We start from the raw sequence: 14,658 nt of genomic DNA on the forward strand, positions 1-14,658 counted from the left end.
TACTATATGAAGAAAGATTAGAAAGAAATGGTGATCAATGACTGCCAGTTCTTACATGTGCATAGGGAAATTGAGAATAGCAAACCTGAGCTAGGTCTGGAAAAAAAAAGGGAATTGCACCTTTGCATTTTCTTGTGATTTGAAGAAAAAGGTGATGTTCTAAGATGAACTGGTTAGATAGTTTTCAAAAAAGAAACATGGGACAGAGTAGCTTGAGAAAAAACTGCTTTTCCAAAGCAGAGCATATTTTTTATCTTTGCTGGTCATTAGAAGTGCTTCTGAATACCAGCCCTTCATGGAGGAAGTCATGCTGGAATACTCTGAGCTGGTGATGATTTTAAACTTCACCCAGCATGTAATAACTCTGAGTAATTGGTAGGTATGTGGGCTTCAAGGACAGTGATATTTTTACACCTTTGCCTGTTTAATCACAGTGTTTTGTGGAAGATAGTGCAGCTGAATGAGTGCTAGAATGCACAGCACTGGAACAGGAATATTATAAGGTGTGTTTAAAACAGTTATTCAGTGTACAACAGGGTTTAAAGCAAGTTAAGTGTGTGTAGTTGACAGGTATTGTTTTTAGATACTGTCTCTTTCAAAAAACTTTTTTTCTAGGAGGTTTTTGGAGTCATTCTTATGGCAAGGACATGGAACAGTGGGTTCAGAGGTGCAGCCTGTGTGCTGATGAGCAGTTACTAGAGCATGAAGAAAGAATACTTGATTTTAGAAATGTGGTATGTGTTACATTTATACAAAAAGGAAGCTTAAAAAGCCATTAACTTTATTGCAGCATACACAACGATAATGATACCAATTATGAAATGCTGGTTTTGTAAGTACAATTTATTGTGCTTTCTTTGATCCAGTGTTACAAATTAGGATCACTCATATCAGGAGATTAAAACCTTTTTGTCTGTCTTTGATATCAAGCTATTCTTTCCCAGTACATTTTATCTTGCATAGCAGTGCTGAACTCCACAGCATCTTTGTCAGTGCACTTGTGTTATTTGCAGCAATCATTTAATTTGTTTTAGTATTGATATTATTTAGTCATACTGTCATTTGCAACAACAGAGGCTCTTTAATATCCTAAAAATGTTGAGAGGCTTTGGTGTTAGCTGAGTAAGCATATGAATAAGGGAGAAGAGAGAAGAATTTTGGAACCATGATGAGCGTGCAAGATAGCTAAATTGGATAGAAAAAGAAAAAACCTATACAAGTCGAAGTGAGATTGTACATCAGAAAAACTACAGCAATCTACTGAAAATTAGTAGATGATAGTCATGAGAACCTTACAGTGAACCACAGGTACCAGCTTCCCTGAAGAACTGAAATAGGGACTTGGAGAAGCTTGTAAAAGGTGTCCTCAGGGAATCTTCCATTTTTTCACTATGATACCTTTAATCCTAGAATTGTCAAGCCACATGGAAAATAATAGGACTGAATAGTTCAGTCAGTGAAAAGTTAGTATTTTTTTTTTAATCGAAAATATTAGGTGTTTCTGGTTTTTTTTCTGGACATGTTAGGAATTGAATAAACTTTTAAACAAGTGAAGTCAAGTAGTGAAGCTGTATTGCTGTTTCTTTTTAAATTTAAGACCATTATCTCTGAGTAAGCAGACTCTATTCAGTAAAAGGAATTAATTTAAATACAATCTTTTTTAACAGATGATTCAACGAGAGGCAGAAGTAAAGAATAGGGTAACTGCTGTGGCGTTGACAGACTCAGTTCACAATGTGTGGCATCAAGAAGTTGGGAAAACTATTCGAGAGTGGATGCGAGAGGTAAGACCTATTTTTTTAAAGGATTTGAGTACGTACATCTGTATATGGCTGAATAAACAAGTCTGGGTGTGAAACACAGCATAATATAGAACAGTGGAAATCATGTATCAATACCAGCCACTAAAATAACCAAGATTAAAGCCATTTCTGAACTGTCAAGTTAGCAGTCAAAATACTAAGCACCAAGTCCAGTGTTTCTTCCTGATGCTCAGCAAAACAGAGACCTGCCAAGGCAGCCCATGCAGTGTCTGATACTTGGAGCAAAGTTCTGGGTACACCCCATGCTCCTGGTTTGATCTAGCAATGATGGAAAATCCTCTTTGAGCTCTTCATGACTCAGTTTGATGATTTGCACATGTAGGATTCGGAAGCTCTTACACTTTTTATAAGGTTGCTGAGGTTTTAAAAGTCGTAGTTTAGAGCAAGACCAATTTTTTTTTTCTTTTTTTTTTTCTTTTTTTTTCTTTTTTTTTGGTTTTTTTTTTTTTTTTTTGCTTTTTTTTGGAGGGGGTTTTTTTTGTTTTTTTTTTACTGTTTATGAGTCTCGTCCTTACCCAGGTCAGGCTCATCTCTGTTTTCTGCATTCCCATGGCAGAACAGTAAAACAATAGGTACACAGAGTTAATTTAAACTAGTCATATCCTGAACTTTCTTTTATACTTGACTTTTTTTCATGGATTTAGTGAAACTTTGTGTATACAGTGCCTATTCCTGACTTTAACTTAAAGTTTTGTAGGCTGTGACTGATGGGAATAGAGGATCACCTGGGATGCAGCCTGACAGCTCTGACTTAAGTGTTAAAAATATAAAGAATGGTAGCCCCTACAGGCTCTGTCAGAGAAATCCCCATTTTCTTTATGGGAAATCAAAACTTAAAATATGTGTTATGTAGTAAAACTGAAATTTTAAATCCTGTAATTTGAATCTGACAACTCCATTTTTCTTCAAGCATTTAGTCTGAATAAGAAAAGTGCATTACCTTTAATTTCATTTGCAGAAAGTAGATGTTAACGAATAAGTTAAATGATTAATGGCCTAAAAAGTGGATGGAGTGTCATAACTTACATTAGCATTAAAAATCTCCTATAAGGAAGAAGAATTTTACATATGTGAAGTGTGGCTGAGTGGTATTAAGTCTAGCATATCACCTGGATATCTCTTACTTTAATCAGGTTTAAGGCTAGTGGTAAAATGAATAATAATTAAAATATACACCTAATCGCTGCCTGTCTGTTGGGCTAATTGCTGTCATTGAAAGAATGAATTGTTAAAATAAAGTAATTCTTCATTTGAGCTATCTCTCCTGTATCACTGGTGGCCTATTTTTAGTACCTATAGATGTCATGATTTTTGAATTTATTAGGAGCCGTGATGAATGATAAAACAAATCATCCATTTACCTATCTTGACACTGCTTTCGAGAATACTTATTTCTTACAGGCAAGTGTCACATTGTGTATAAAAGATAGTTAATTCTGTGCTAATCTTCTGTATTATCTCCAGCTCTCTGATGTAGTGTTCTATCAGTAGTTAATATTAATTTTACTTATTTCAAATGATTGTAATACTTCATAAAAATTCTACTTCTTTTGTAACTTCTACCACCTTACATTTGCAATTTCACATTCAGCTCTTAATTAAAATTACACATGCAAATCATAAAATTATAATGCTTTACCACTTTAAACCTTAAAACCTTCATGAAATACTTCAATTTTAACAGGTTTTACTAAATATGTTATATTACTGGATAGTGTGTTTGTTTTTTTCTTTTTCCATTGAGTTCAATAGTTTCATTGATCTACTGTTTCTTACAAAAATCTGCCATGCTTTGTGAACTTCACTTTCTAATCTCATACAGCAACCCTTCCTTTATGTTGTCCCTGCTCTCCCTGGTCCCAGAACAGTAGGGTTGCCTTGACAAATCTATTCAAAAGCCATTCCTCGCCCTTTATTGGTGGGGACTGAAGCCTTTGAAATTCTCTCCTCACTGCAACACAGCTGACATCTTCTTCCAGACAGAATGAATTAAGGAAATACAATAAGATACTTGATCTACCAGTCAAGGATCTTTCCACAGTGAGGATGGACTCCATGGTGCACAACTAGGGCAGCAAGCATCTACAAATACACAATACATCCTGTTTACCAGAAGAGAATTTCTCCATTTTTACTATCATGAGCTTATGGTATTATTTTTTTAGAAATCTGTCTGAAAATTGATTGGGTCTTTCCAAAAGGCTGCATGAGCTTTTTTTACCTTTTCCACTTAGTGAAGTTAATCGGGTTTTCAGAAGGGAAAAACTCAGATTTTTAACATAGCAAGCAACAAGGATCTTGTTGTTCAGCTGGTAATCTTACTAAAAATGTAGTTGCTTTATAATTAAATCTTCAGTTCAGTAGATTTGGTGTAGTTTAATTATATTTTATTGAAAGCATGTCATTTAATATTTCAGTTTATAGACTACTCTGATTAGATAGCATTTGGAGCAAAACATTTAGAAAATTTGTGGTAAATTCATCCTTCTCAGAGGTTCAGGAATGAAAGGTAAATGTAAAGGCTTTATGAATATAATTCCCCAGAGACCAGTATTTGCCTTTTTTTAATGTTCATGCACGTTCATCTCAGCTATATTTCCAATTATTTGAATATTAATATTCTATCTTGATGGTTTCTGTTTAGTTATAGTATGTTGTTTCATATTTTCATGAATGTTTCTTCCACAGTGTACTCCATCAAAATACCCTGAAAAATTCTGATTTCTTAATGTTAGCAAATGAACAGGCTCAGTGTTTATACCAAGACCTGTTTATATCAACACCAACTCAGAAAATCTTAAAGCTTGTAGTGGGTAGTTCAGGCACTAGTTGGTTCAAGCACCTACTCAAGTCCATGGGTACTGAAAGCAGCACTTAAAAATCACGATACTTCAGCACATTACAAATCTGCTGAATTATGTTCTTACTGACTTAGTATGAAATTACATTATTTCATCATCAGTAAGCATAAGTTAATGTAGTGTACTGTCCAGTTGTTATTGTGACTGCTGTGTATTAGTTTGAGTATTTTGATGTCATCATTTTCCTCACTTACAACATGTGTATTTATTTTTGCTCTGAGTTTTTGACTCAGAATTGCCTGCCTGCTCTTACAGAACTGCTGTAACTGGGTGTCCAGCTCCGAGCCCCTGGACACATCAGTGGAGTCCATGCTGCCAGACTGTCCCCGTGTCTCTGCAGGTACATCCATTTGTTTGCAGTAAGTCAGTGTACATGTTTATACCCAGAAGCAGCTTGTTCCTTTAAAAATGCATTTGGTTCTGACTGCATTTTAACTTTTCTACAGCCAGATGTGGCTGAAAGCATATGGCTTCTGATATTTTATGCAGCCCACTCTTTTTTTTTTCTTTGTGTGGGATTTAAGTTATCTTGTCTACTTGTTGCTTGAATTTTTCTAGTCTTTGTTTCTGTTTAAGTAATTGATGACATTATATGTAGGTGTCTGAGAAAAATAATAGTGGTAACAAGAACTGAAAAATTTATCATAGGTCCTTGAATAAATATCCAACTATATGTTGGCAACAAGGTTTTAAAGAAGTACATTAATGAAAGTTACAGTTAAAATAAATGAGCCACTTTCCTGAATGCTGAATACTGATCAACAGAAGTCTAGTTTACATAGCAAATGATTTGCAGCATCCAAGAATGTTATGTGAGTTTTCTGTTTTTTTAGATATACTTGACTATGCTTTTTCATTATTAAATCATAAATTACAAGGAGCACGTGAAATTATAGAGAGACTTTAGTTAAATGTGTGATAATTCCAGAAAGTAGATTTAGTTATCATTGTAAAAGGAAAACCTTCTATATCTGCAGGAAAGTAATCTAAAATACATAAAGCAGTTACTGAACTTTCATGCTTGATTATCAGATTTCCTAACAGCCATAGATGGCGTATTTCTGTAGAATATAAAACCAAGTTCAAAGGAAGACACAGCCAATACAATATTAATTTAAACAGTATTTGACCTTGCTGTTCAGGATGCAGTGTTTCGTTTGACAAGTTAGATTCATATCTGTCTGCATTTGTGAGGTTGTTAGTGAGACCTAACCTTGCAGATGAAACTGAGTTTACTACAGGATATTTTTAAGGTTTTGAAAATTTAACACTACTTTGTTTGAGAGCTCACGCAACCAGAGATTTTGATTACATTTCTGCTATGGTTTGGGATTTCACTATGCAGATCCTCAGGTCTGTACAGACACATGCAATAGAACTGACATTGTTCTTTCATGCTTTGGAAAACTATATATTACTAAAATTTTCATAGATTCAACATTCATTCAGCACCTTCTTGCTCTTCTAGGGGAGATTATTGCAGTTTAAAAGAAAAATATTGTTCAGGAGTAGAATTCTTTAAAACAGTATTCTAATCTCTGACATCTGTGTTGCTCTTGTGAAAGACTCCATGTTATAGTGGTAATTTTAGTCAGTTAAATAAGGACTTGGTTAGCAAATGGTCAGTATTTACTGTACACTGGCCAACATTGAAAATAATCCATGATAGCATCTCTTCCCTTTATTTGTATTTACCTAATATAAATAAGCTAAAAGGTATTCTATAAAACAAATCCTAGGTGTTACTTGAAAACCAATGATGCTTCATTAGAGCTGTAAATAATAAGTCTTGATTTTACATTTCTGTTGAAGATGGGTTACAGTGGCCTTAATGTTTCTGCACCACTTAATGATTTCCTCAGCTTCTATCACTGAAGTGATAGAAGAATTAATTTAAATGGGATAGGATTTCAGCCAGTAAAAGTTGGGTATTTGTATTTAGTGCATATATTGATATAAATTAAAATCACTAATGTCATAGATGTTCTCAATAGAGATTTTTGATAATGATTTAATGTAAGATAACTATATCCAGGCTAGTTCTTTGTAATATATAGTTTGAAATAGTGTAACTTCATGTGACTGCTCCTGAATTATCAGCTTGCTCACATGTTTTTTCTTACATTTCTTATCATAGTCTCTTACATAAACAGCTGTAAGACATTTACAGAGAACCAAGTCAATAATTTGTGCAGTGTCTTTATATGAGCAATGGTATAAACCTGCATTAGAGTAATATGTAATAAATTTATTAATTATTTCTAGATGTAGGGGCATTATTGTTTAATGTGAGAGATTTTATTTCACTCTTGAGAACTGCAGTACTGAAAGAGTGAGCCCACACTCAAATCCTCCCAGCATTGCCCTTGGTATTTCAATGAATGACAATGACAGCAATCAGAACAATGACAGATCTTTTAAAATGCACCCTTTGCAGTAGAAAGATTCACTTCTATGCTTGGAAGCCCATCTTTTATCTCTGTTTACAATGAAAATAAGTTCAGAAATAACTGCCTCATGGTGACATGTCTTGAGCCAGCTTTTCCAAAAAGGGTCTGATATTCAGCCATTCAGTATGCTGGGTTTTAGAGGCAGTCCTACTTGGTGAGCAGTTCCTACTGTAGATCATCTCACGTCTCTTGCTTGCTTTTCCCTTAAAATCACTAGAGACAGAATAAATGACCATCAAACTGGAAAAATTACTTTTACTTCCAGATAGAGTTGTTAATGCTTTTGATTAAAGAATTACTAATTAATTAAAATGTTTTCCATAATTGATTCATTTCTTACTTGATTACAAAAAGGAATGAATACACTTTAATAATTAAATGTTGAGAGCATGAGAACAATACAGAAAAAGCAACCCATAATAAATCCACTGTCTGTTCTTGTGGCAAAAGGTACTTTGTGGGTCCTACCTCCCGGGTCTTTCACCCATGTCTCAAGAATTCGGTTACATGGTTATGTCATAGTTTAATAACTTCTGGCATCTTGTTGGTGACATGGACAATGAGTTTGAGTGCGCCTTCAGCAAGTTTGCCAACGGGCATACTGATAGGAAGGGATGTCAGCCAGAGGAATTTTGAGAAGTGGGCCTGCAGAAGAGAAATGGACCCCATAAAATTCCACAAGTGCAAGGCCTTGCACATGGGTCAGGGCAATCCCAGGCACAAGTACAGGCTGTGTATACAGACAATGGGCAGCAGCTCTGAGAAGAATGATATGCAGTTGTTGGTTGACAAAAAACTTAACGTGGTCTGACAGTGTGTATTTCCAGCCCAGAAATACAACCATATCCTGGGGTGCATCAAAAGCATGACCAGCAGGTAAAGGTGGTTGGTTCTACACCACTGCTCTGCTTTGGTGAGACCACATCTGGATGTCGGCATCCAGCTCTCGGGAGCTCAGCGCAATGTCGGTGTAGTCCCACTGGAGCAAGTCCAGAGGAGCCACAAAGATGCTCAGAGGGGTGGAGCACCTCTCCCATGAAAATAGAGTGAAAGAGTTGTTCAGCCAGGAGAAGAAAATGCTCTGGAGGACCTTGGAGCACCTTCCAATATCTAAAGGTGCTACAAGAGAACCGGTGAGGAGCTCTCTACAAGGGCATGGAGTGATAGGCTTCAAACTGAGAGAGGGCAAGTTTAGGTGAGCAAAGACAGGAAAGAAACTCTGCTTTGAGGGTGGTGAGGCACTGGGACAGTTGCCTAGAGAAGTTACGGATGATCCATCCCAGCAAGCGTTCAAAACAAAATTGTTTGTGGTTTTTTGGAAGTTTGTGCAAATTCCCCTGACGGGGATTTGGAACTTGTAAAATTCCTATCTCTTACCCTCTTTAATTTCAGCCATAATTAAGGACCTCTTCTAGACTTGAGGTTACCTTATGTCTCAGTCTTAGCCTACTTTGCAAATGGAATCAAATCAAAATACATCTATTCTCTCTCAGAGGAGATGGATCCATCTCCCATCTAAGACATAAGAAAATGTAGGGTTGAGAAAGATGAAGACTTCAAAGTGGTCTGTACATTAAAGGTCATTACATAAAAAGGAGTGGGGTTGGGAGTATTTCTGATTAGGAGGCTGGAATTCAGCTTGGAATTTGACAGAGACAATGGAGTAGATGCTTTAATGACAGGTTTCACTGCATTACTGCTAACTGTAGTTGTAGTTCTTGCTGTGTCTGAGACCTTACAATATTTCTCCTAGTTCTGGATCAGGGAGTTCAGAAGCCCTTGGGAAGCCATCTTATTGGAGCAGCTACTGAGCAGGAGTAGCTGAAAGTGGGGATGGGAGAAAGCGGATCCATGGATCTGTGTTCGTCTCTGATGCTGTTCAGGAATTAAATCACTTTGGTTTCAGGATGGTGGTTTGAACCTCACCCCAGGAAAGGTATTGTGGTAAATTTTGCTGGGTAAACATGGCATTTGTTTTCCTGAATCCTGTTTGTATTCCTTAGCCCATGTGTTTCTGCCAGTGAAAGCTTGTTATTTAGGAGAGATGATTAAACTTCTCAGTATTTTGCCAAAGTGGATATGCACACTCATTTAAAATAATCAAGTGAAGATATTGTAACATTAGTAAAATGAATTGCCTAATCAAATCTTTTTAAAGCCTTCCTAGTTGGCCCCCAAAATCACTTGTTATTCTGTTAACAGTTGCAGCCAATGTAGTTAAAACATTGTGAAATAAGGAAATTATAACTTAAAAGACAAGCAATGAAATGAAACAGTGATAGTAATCAAGAAAAGTTCTATTCACAGAAGAGGCTAGACTTGAATATATGTGTGTTTAATAAGAGAAAAAAGTGCAAGAATTAATTCATACAGCTGAGTAAAGTAGCCTCAGGCTAGTAGAAGAAAAACAAACTTAATTTTGGGGTACAGGCATGATGTGTGCTGATGGTGCTCTTGAGTCTTCAGATAGTATTTTCTGAACTTTGTATTATATACCAAACATTTAATTACATTTAGGTAAGCGAAGCACAACTTTTTTGTGTGTTTTGTTTTGTTTTTTGCTTTGAATTTGAAAAATATCATTAATAGCCCTTTGTTCGGGATACAGAGTAGACGGGGTTGACTGATGTTTTTATTGACAGAACTACATGCACATGAAGACATAAAATGCAAAGAGCTTTACAGTAAACACTGTTTAATGTACTATTAATACCCATGAATGACTAGTGAATGCAGAAATAACATTTTTAACAGAATGGAAAAACTGCTTAATTGATTTAATTTAAAAAGTGCATGGTTTTGTTCCCATTTCTTGTACTGCTGGGAACCTACCCCTGGTCATGAAATACTAATATCAGAAAACAGTCCAGAACAGTTCTCATTAAACTGACTAAAAAAAAGAGAAGCATTGGTATACTGGGCTAAAAGCTGCTAAGAGTATGAGCCAGGTATTGTCTCAGCATTTAGTATAGTTTATGGTTCCTTCTGCCTTGTTTTTTATGAGCAAGATTATACATAAATGTGTAAGAGTGGAACTGTAGTGAGGTGCAAATACAGCTGAGGAAAAAAAGGAGGAAGAAATAAGTTGATCCTTCCCTACAGCTGTCACAAGCCTCACTAATGCAATTACCCCTGCACACAGACCCTGTGGTGTTGGAGAGTCCATCTGACCTCACTGGAGAGCCTTCTGTTTGAACCCCAGAATCTGCTCAGCATGGGGTGCATCTGCAGATAGACAGGCTTTTCTGTGGAAATACACAACTGAACTCTTAAAACAGCAGGCAGGAGTCACCTGTTAGGCAAAGCTAACAGAAACTACCACTGCCATTATCCAACAGGTAATTCATTGTTTCCTGGGTATCAACACAAACTTTGCAACAAAAGCTCTGCCTCATCAGTCAGTGCACACCTGCTCTGCCAGTGAAGGGCTGTGGGAAATGCAAGCACAGAGAGCTCCCAAGGCCTTAAACATTCAAGCTCAGAGATAGAGATGGATACAGTGTTTGACTTAAGACCTTGGAGAAGGCTTGAAGCTTTAGAACAGAAAAGTGAAACAGACACAAAATAAGAATAAAGATTCGTAGTTTGAGCAGAAATATATTTTAAGCAAGCAGAAATATGCCTGATGTAAGTGAATAAATATGTTAATCAAGATAGTAGAAAATCTCTTAAGTCTAGCAATAAAATTTGTTATAGAATTGATAAAAAATAGAAGATATAGCAATAAGCTTTTTTTCCATTCCTGATTCTTCAAAGGAGCTCTGATTTTATACTCCTTCTCAGTCTCAGGTGTTGCAGACAGTGATTTTACACATTTTCATGTGTAAACCTAGCTGGATATGAGCTCGTATGTTGTGCTTAGAGTAGCTTAGCTCTACAGTGCTTTGGAAACGGCAAAGTCTATACAGACCTGTTGAATAATATTGCAGATTCTGATCTGGAGTGCCAGAGACTCAAAAGTGAACATGATAATGTGAATTGAAAGCATTGAATTGAATTGCCAGATGTTGCTTGTGTCAGAGAGTTAAATAACATTCATTCATTTACTGTTCTACAAAATAGTTACATGTACTTGAGGAAGTACTGATATTGGAGAAACAGTTTCATCAAAAATTATTCTTGTACTCAAACATATCTATTTATCATTGCAATTTTTTAGACTAGAGTGAACTAGTTAGTTGTTGTCCCTGAGGCTTTGTGGTAATAATGAATAATTTAAAATATTACAGTCAGATATTTCATATTAAGCATTTGACAGCTATTAGACTGCTGTGACTGTTGCTTCTGATACTACTCAATGCTGTCTCATTAGTGCCTTATATATCCATATCTGTCTGCACATTGGCAGGTCTTACTCCAGTGCATGATTGCAAACTCTCCTAGAGCTCAACACCTGAAAGGAGGTATTACCTGAAAGGTGTTCTCCAAAATTCAGTAGCAAAATCTTTATTTGTATTGACATAAAATCCAAAAGATTTTTCACTTTTCAGCTTTCATTTTCAGTTAGAATTCAGATTTGGATTTGGATTTGGATTTGTTAGAATTTTTCAAAAAGTTCAGTTTCAGTAGAAATCTTTCATTTTTTTCACAAATGTGTATAGTTTAGGCTGGGAGGGATATTTAGATCACTTATTGTCCACTTTTAGATACAGGTCTTTAGCTTTTGAGCCGATATGATAATGAAATTTGAAACTTTAATTTGGTGAAAATGTTTCTTCCACTAAGTCTTTCAGCCTTGGCTGGAGGTATTCAAGAGATGAGGAGTCCATTGCTCCCTTTATCATCTGTAAACTGTTAAGAAGATTGGCTCATTTCTGGTTCGGCTTTGTCTGCTGTCAGGTTCCAAGCATTAGTTCTTGTTGTGCCTTTTCTACACTAAATTAAAGAGCTGTTCAGTACATTTGCTTTTTTTCCCTGTGAATTACGTACTGGCATTGAGCCAACACACCATTTTCTTTTGAGAAATGTAATAGATTGAGTTCAAGTCTCAGTGCAAGTTAATATCTCCAGGTTCCAAATGCTTTCATACATTTCTCTGTAGCATCTCCAGTCATTCAACTAATTTGAGAGAGACCTGTCTGCATCTTACCAATGTAATATCAAATCTTTGCTACCTGATTTTCTCCCGTTTCATTAGGCAACAGTTAAATTTGACCATTTCATCACCCTACTGTAAAGAGTCAGTTAAGGAGGAACTTGCTCTTTCTAGAGCTGCTGCTTTTCATCTCGGTTTTAAACTAGTGTTAGGAAACATTGCAGGTAGCTTTTTTTAAAAAATAAACTAAACAAATACACTAACATGGAAAAAAAAAAAAAAAAAAAAAAAAAAGAAGGCCATCACCTTTCTTGTTAATAACCATCCCATCCATCTTCATATTTACATGAGTTTTACCAGCAGCAAATTTGTATATACTCCAGGCATACAGATTCTTTGAACAGCCATCAGTAATGCCAGTTATATCAAACTGGGCTTGATGGCTGTGGTTAGGCAACAAACAAGAATTGGTAAAACCAGCAGTGGCATAGCATTAATTTCATCATTCCTTTTCTTTTTATTTGCCAGATAAATTTATTTGCAACACATGGAGATTAAATTTATATTATCTTTGCCTTCTTAGCACCCTGCCCTAAAACTGCTAATGTAACAGTTTTCTGACTGTTCCAGCTAGCTCTCAGCTGAGAGGATTGATTTACCAACCTGTAAGATAACCAAAACATGAGAAACATTGAGCTCCAAAATGCCATTTTTAGAGACCCTTTTCACAGTATGTTTGCACTTTAAACCTCCTCCTATCAAGAAGCATTTGGGAGGCCCAATTTTCTGTAGAAAAGACTTTTCGTCTTCTGATAACCTGCACTGGCAACTAATCTTGTCATGTTGATATACAGGGACAGTTAAGAGGCTTGTTTTAAAAGCATTGTGATACTAATAATAATAATAATAATAATAATAATAGACAAGTACTAAGAATTCAAATGCTTATTGGTTACACAGATAGTGTTAAGAACAAGGCTAATTTAAGCAGACATATTATATTCTTATATTACAATGTGCAAACCATACCCTATGAAATAATTATTTGTCATATGTATCTTAATAGTGTGAATAATTACATGTTCCAATGAACACTTTAATTTAATGAACAACATTCAATAAGCAGCATTTTTATCTATATTCCAATTCTTATGTGAAAAACATTTCCCCATTAATTCTTTATTTCAGAATAATTCTTTTACTTCAGATAGGTTTGCAAGACATACCTTTACATACAACAGCTTAACAGAGAAATCATCCACATGGTTAATAGGGTAAACCATTTTAGATTATATTCATTACTACTGCTGTGGTACAGCAGTAGTAATGAATACAGACAGTAGTCAGTTTGAAGACAAATGTCGTGTACTTTAAAACAAACACTGTTAAGTGTCCATTAGTACTTTTTAGAGCAAGGCTTGTGCAAGTGAGGCAATGTGTATAAAAGTTCTTACAACTTCATCTGAGATTTTTGTTAATATACTGTTTGACATTATGCATGTTACAGAATGCACACAATAGAATTCATAGTACATATAAATAAACCCCACATGTATTTGAAATCTGATGGCCAGTTTTGACTCTTAAATGCTTGCATGATGATCTGTTTGAGTCTGGCAGACCTTAGCTCTGACTTTGCCTTTCTGGGCAGAGCAGGTCATCTTTTATTACCATCTTTGCCTCCAGATGATCAGTGCTATTATGTCATAGTTTAAACTATATACTGGGTGTTAAACCGGAAGGGCTTCGCATAGAAGGAAGCATTCCTGCCTGAAGGTGTGCATGCTGTGACTGCTCCAACAGGATTTTTCCACTGCAGGAATGCTTGCAACAGAAACAAATGGGAACATAAACATCTCTCAGAACACTTGTGCCACAAAAGCAGACATCACTTCTTGATTTTAGAGAAATTGAACTTCAAGGATTCATCCTCACTCTGAGTGGTTACATTTGAATGTTTGTTGTTTGGTTAATTTGGAGACAGAGTTCTAGACATCTGTTTATGCAACTTGGTCCATTAAATGAAATCTGTTCCCTTTTCCATAAAGGAAACCTCCTATAAAATCCCATCAGATTAAACACCTGTAAGATAATGGCTGAAGTACAATGCTGGACATTGAACAGTTTGTGTCAGAGCTGTGACATGGGATTTGGATTATTTCAGGAGTATTCTAGATGTTTATGATTTTGACAATTTCCTGCTACTGACTGCACAAATTACAAATTCAGCACGGCTTATAAATCTTGGGGATTCCTTTTGGCTGCTGGGCACTTAAATCAGCTGCCACTGAAGATTCCTAGTGGTTTTGTTAGCTCTCTCATCAGTTCTTGTCCCAGCAGACCACTACTTTAAACTAAATGCCAAGGGTAAGCTAATGTTTTAAGAGTGCTCTTTTCTTCTTCTGTTACTAGCCCTGGATGAGACTTACTAAACATTTGTGTCATACTCTGTCTGATATAATTCTCCTTACTCTTGAAGTAAACAGCTC

The 14,658-nt window shown here is 35.9% G+C and overlaps 1 protein-coding gene across 7 annotated transcripts in view; it reads left to right on the forward strand.

Annotated features, from left to right (window-relative positions):
- Window positions 1-14,658, forward strand: part of FAM172A (family with sequence similarity 172 member A) — a 245,509-nt gene that overhangs the window by 177,282 nt on the left and 53,569 nt on the right. For 6 of the 7 annotated variants that reach the window (XM_041489473.1, XM_041489476.1, XM_041489474.1 and 3 more), the window contains 2 exons: window positions 1,668-1,784; window positions 4,940-5,024. In XM_041489473.1, the coding sequence (XP_041345407.1) occupies window positions 1,668-1,784; window positions 4,940-5,024 (202 nt within the window). Of the gene's footprint in view, window positions 1-1,667; window positions 1,785-4,939; window positions 5,044-14,658 lie in introns of all 7 variants that reach the window. The other variant, XM_041489479.1, reaches the window with a different exon arrangement.

The sequence above is a fragment of the Pyrgilauda ruficollis genome, unplaced genomic scaffold (genome assembly GCF_017590135.1).
Source record: "Pyrgilauda ruficollis isolate IOZ18807 unplaced genomic scaffold, ASM1759013v1 scaffold94, whole genome shotgun sequence".
Classification (NCBI taxonomy): domain Eukaryota; kingdom Metazoa; phylum Chordata; class Aves; order Passeriformes; family Passeridae; genus Pyrgilauda; species Pyrgilauda ruficollis.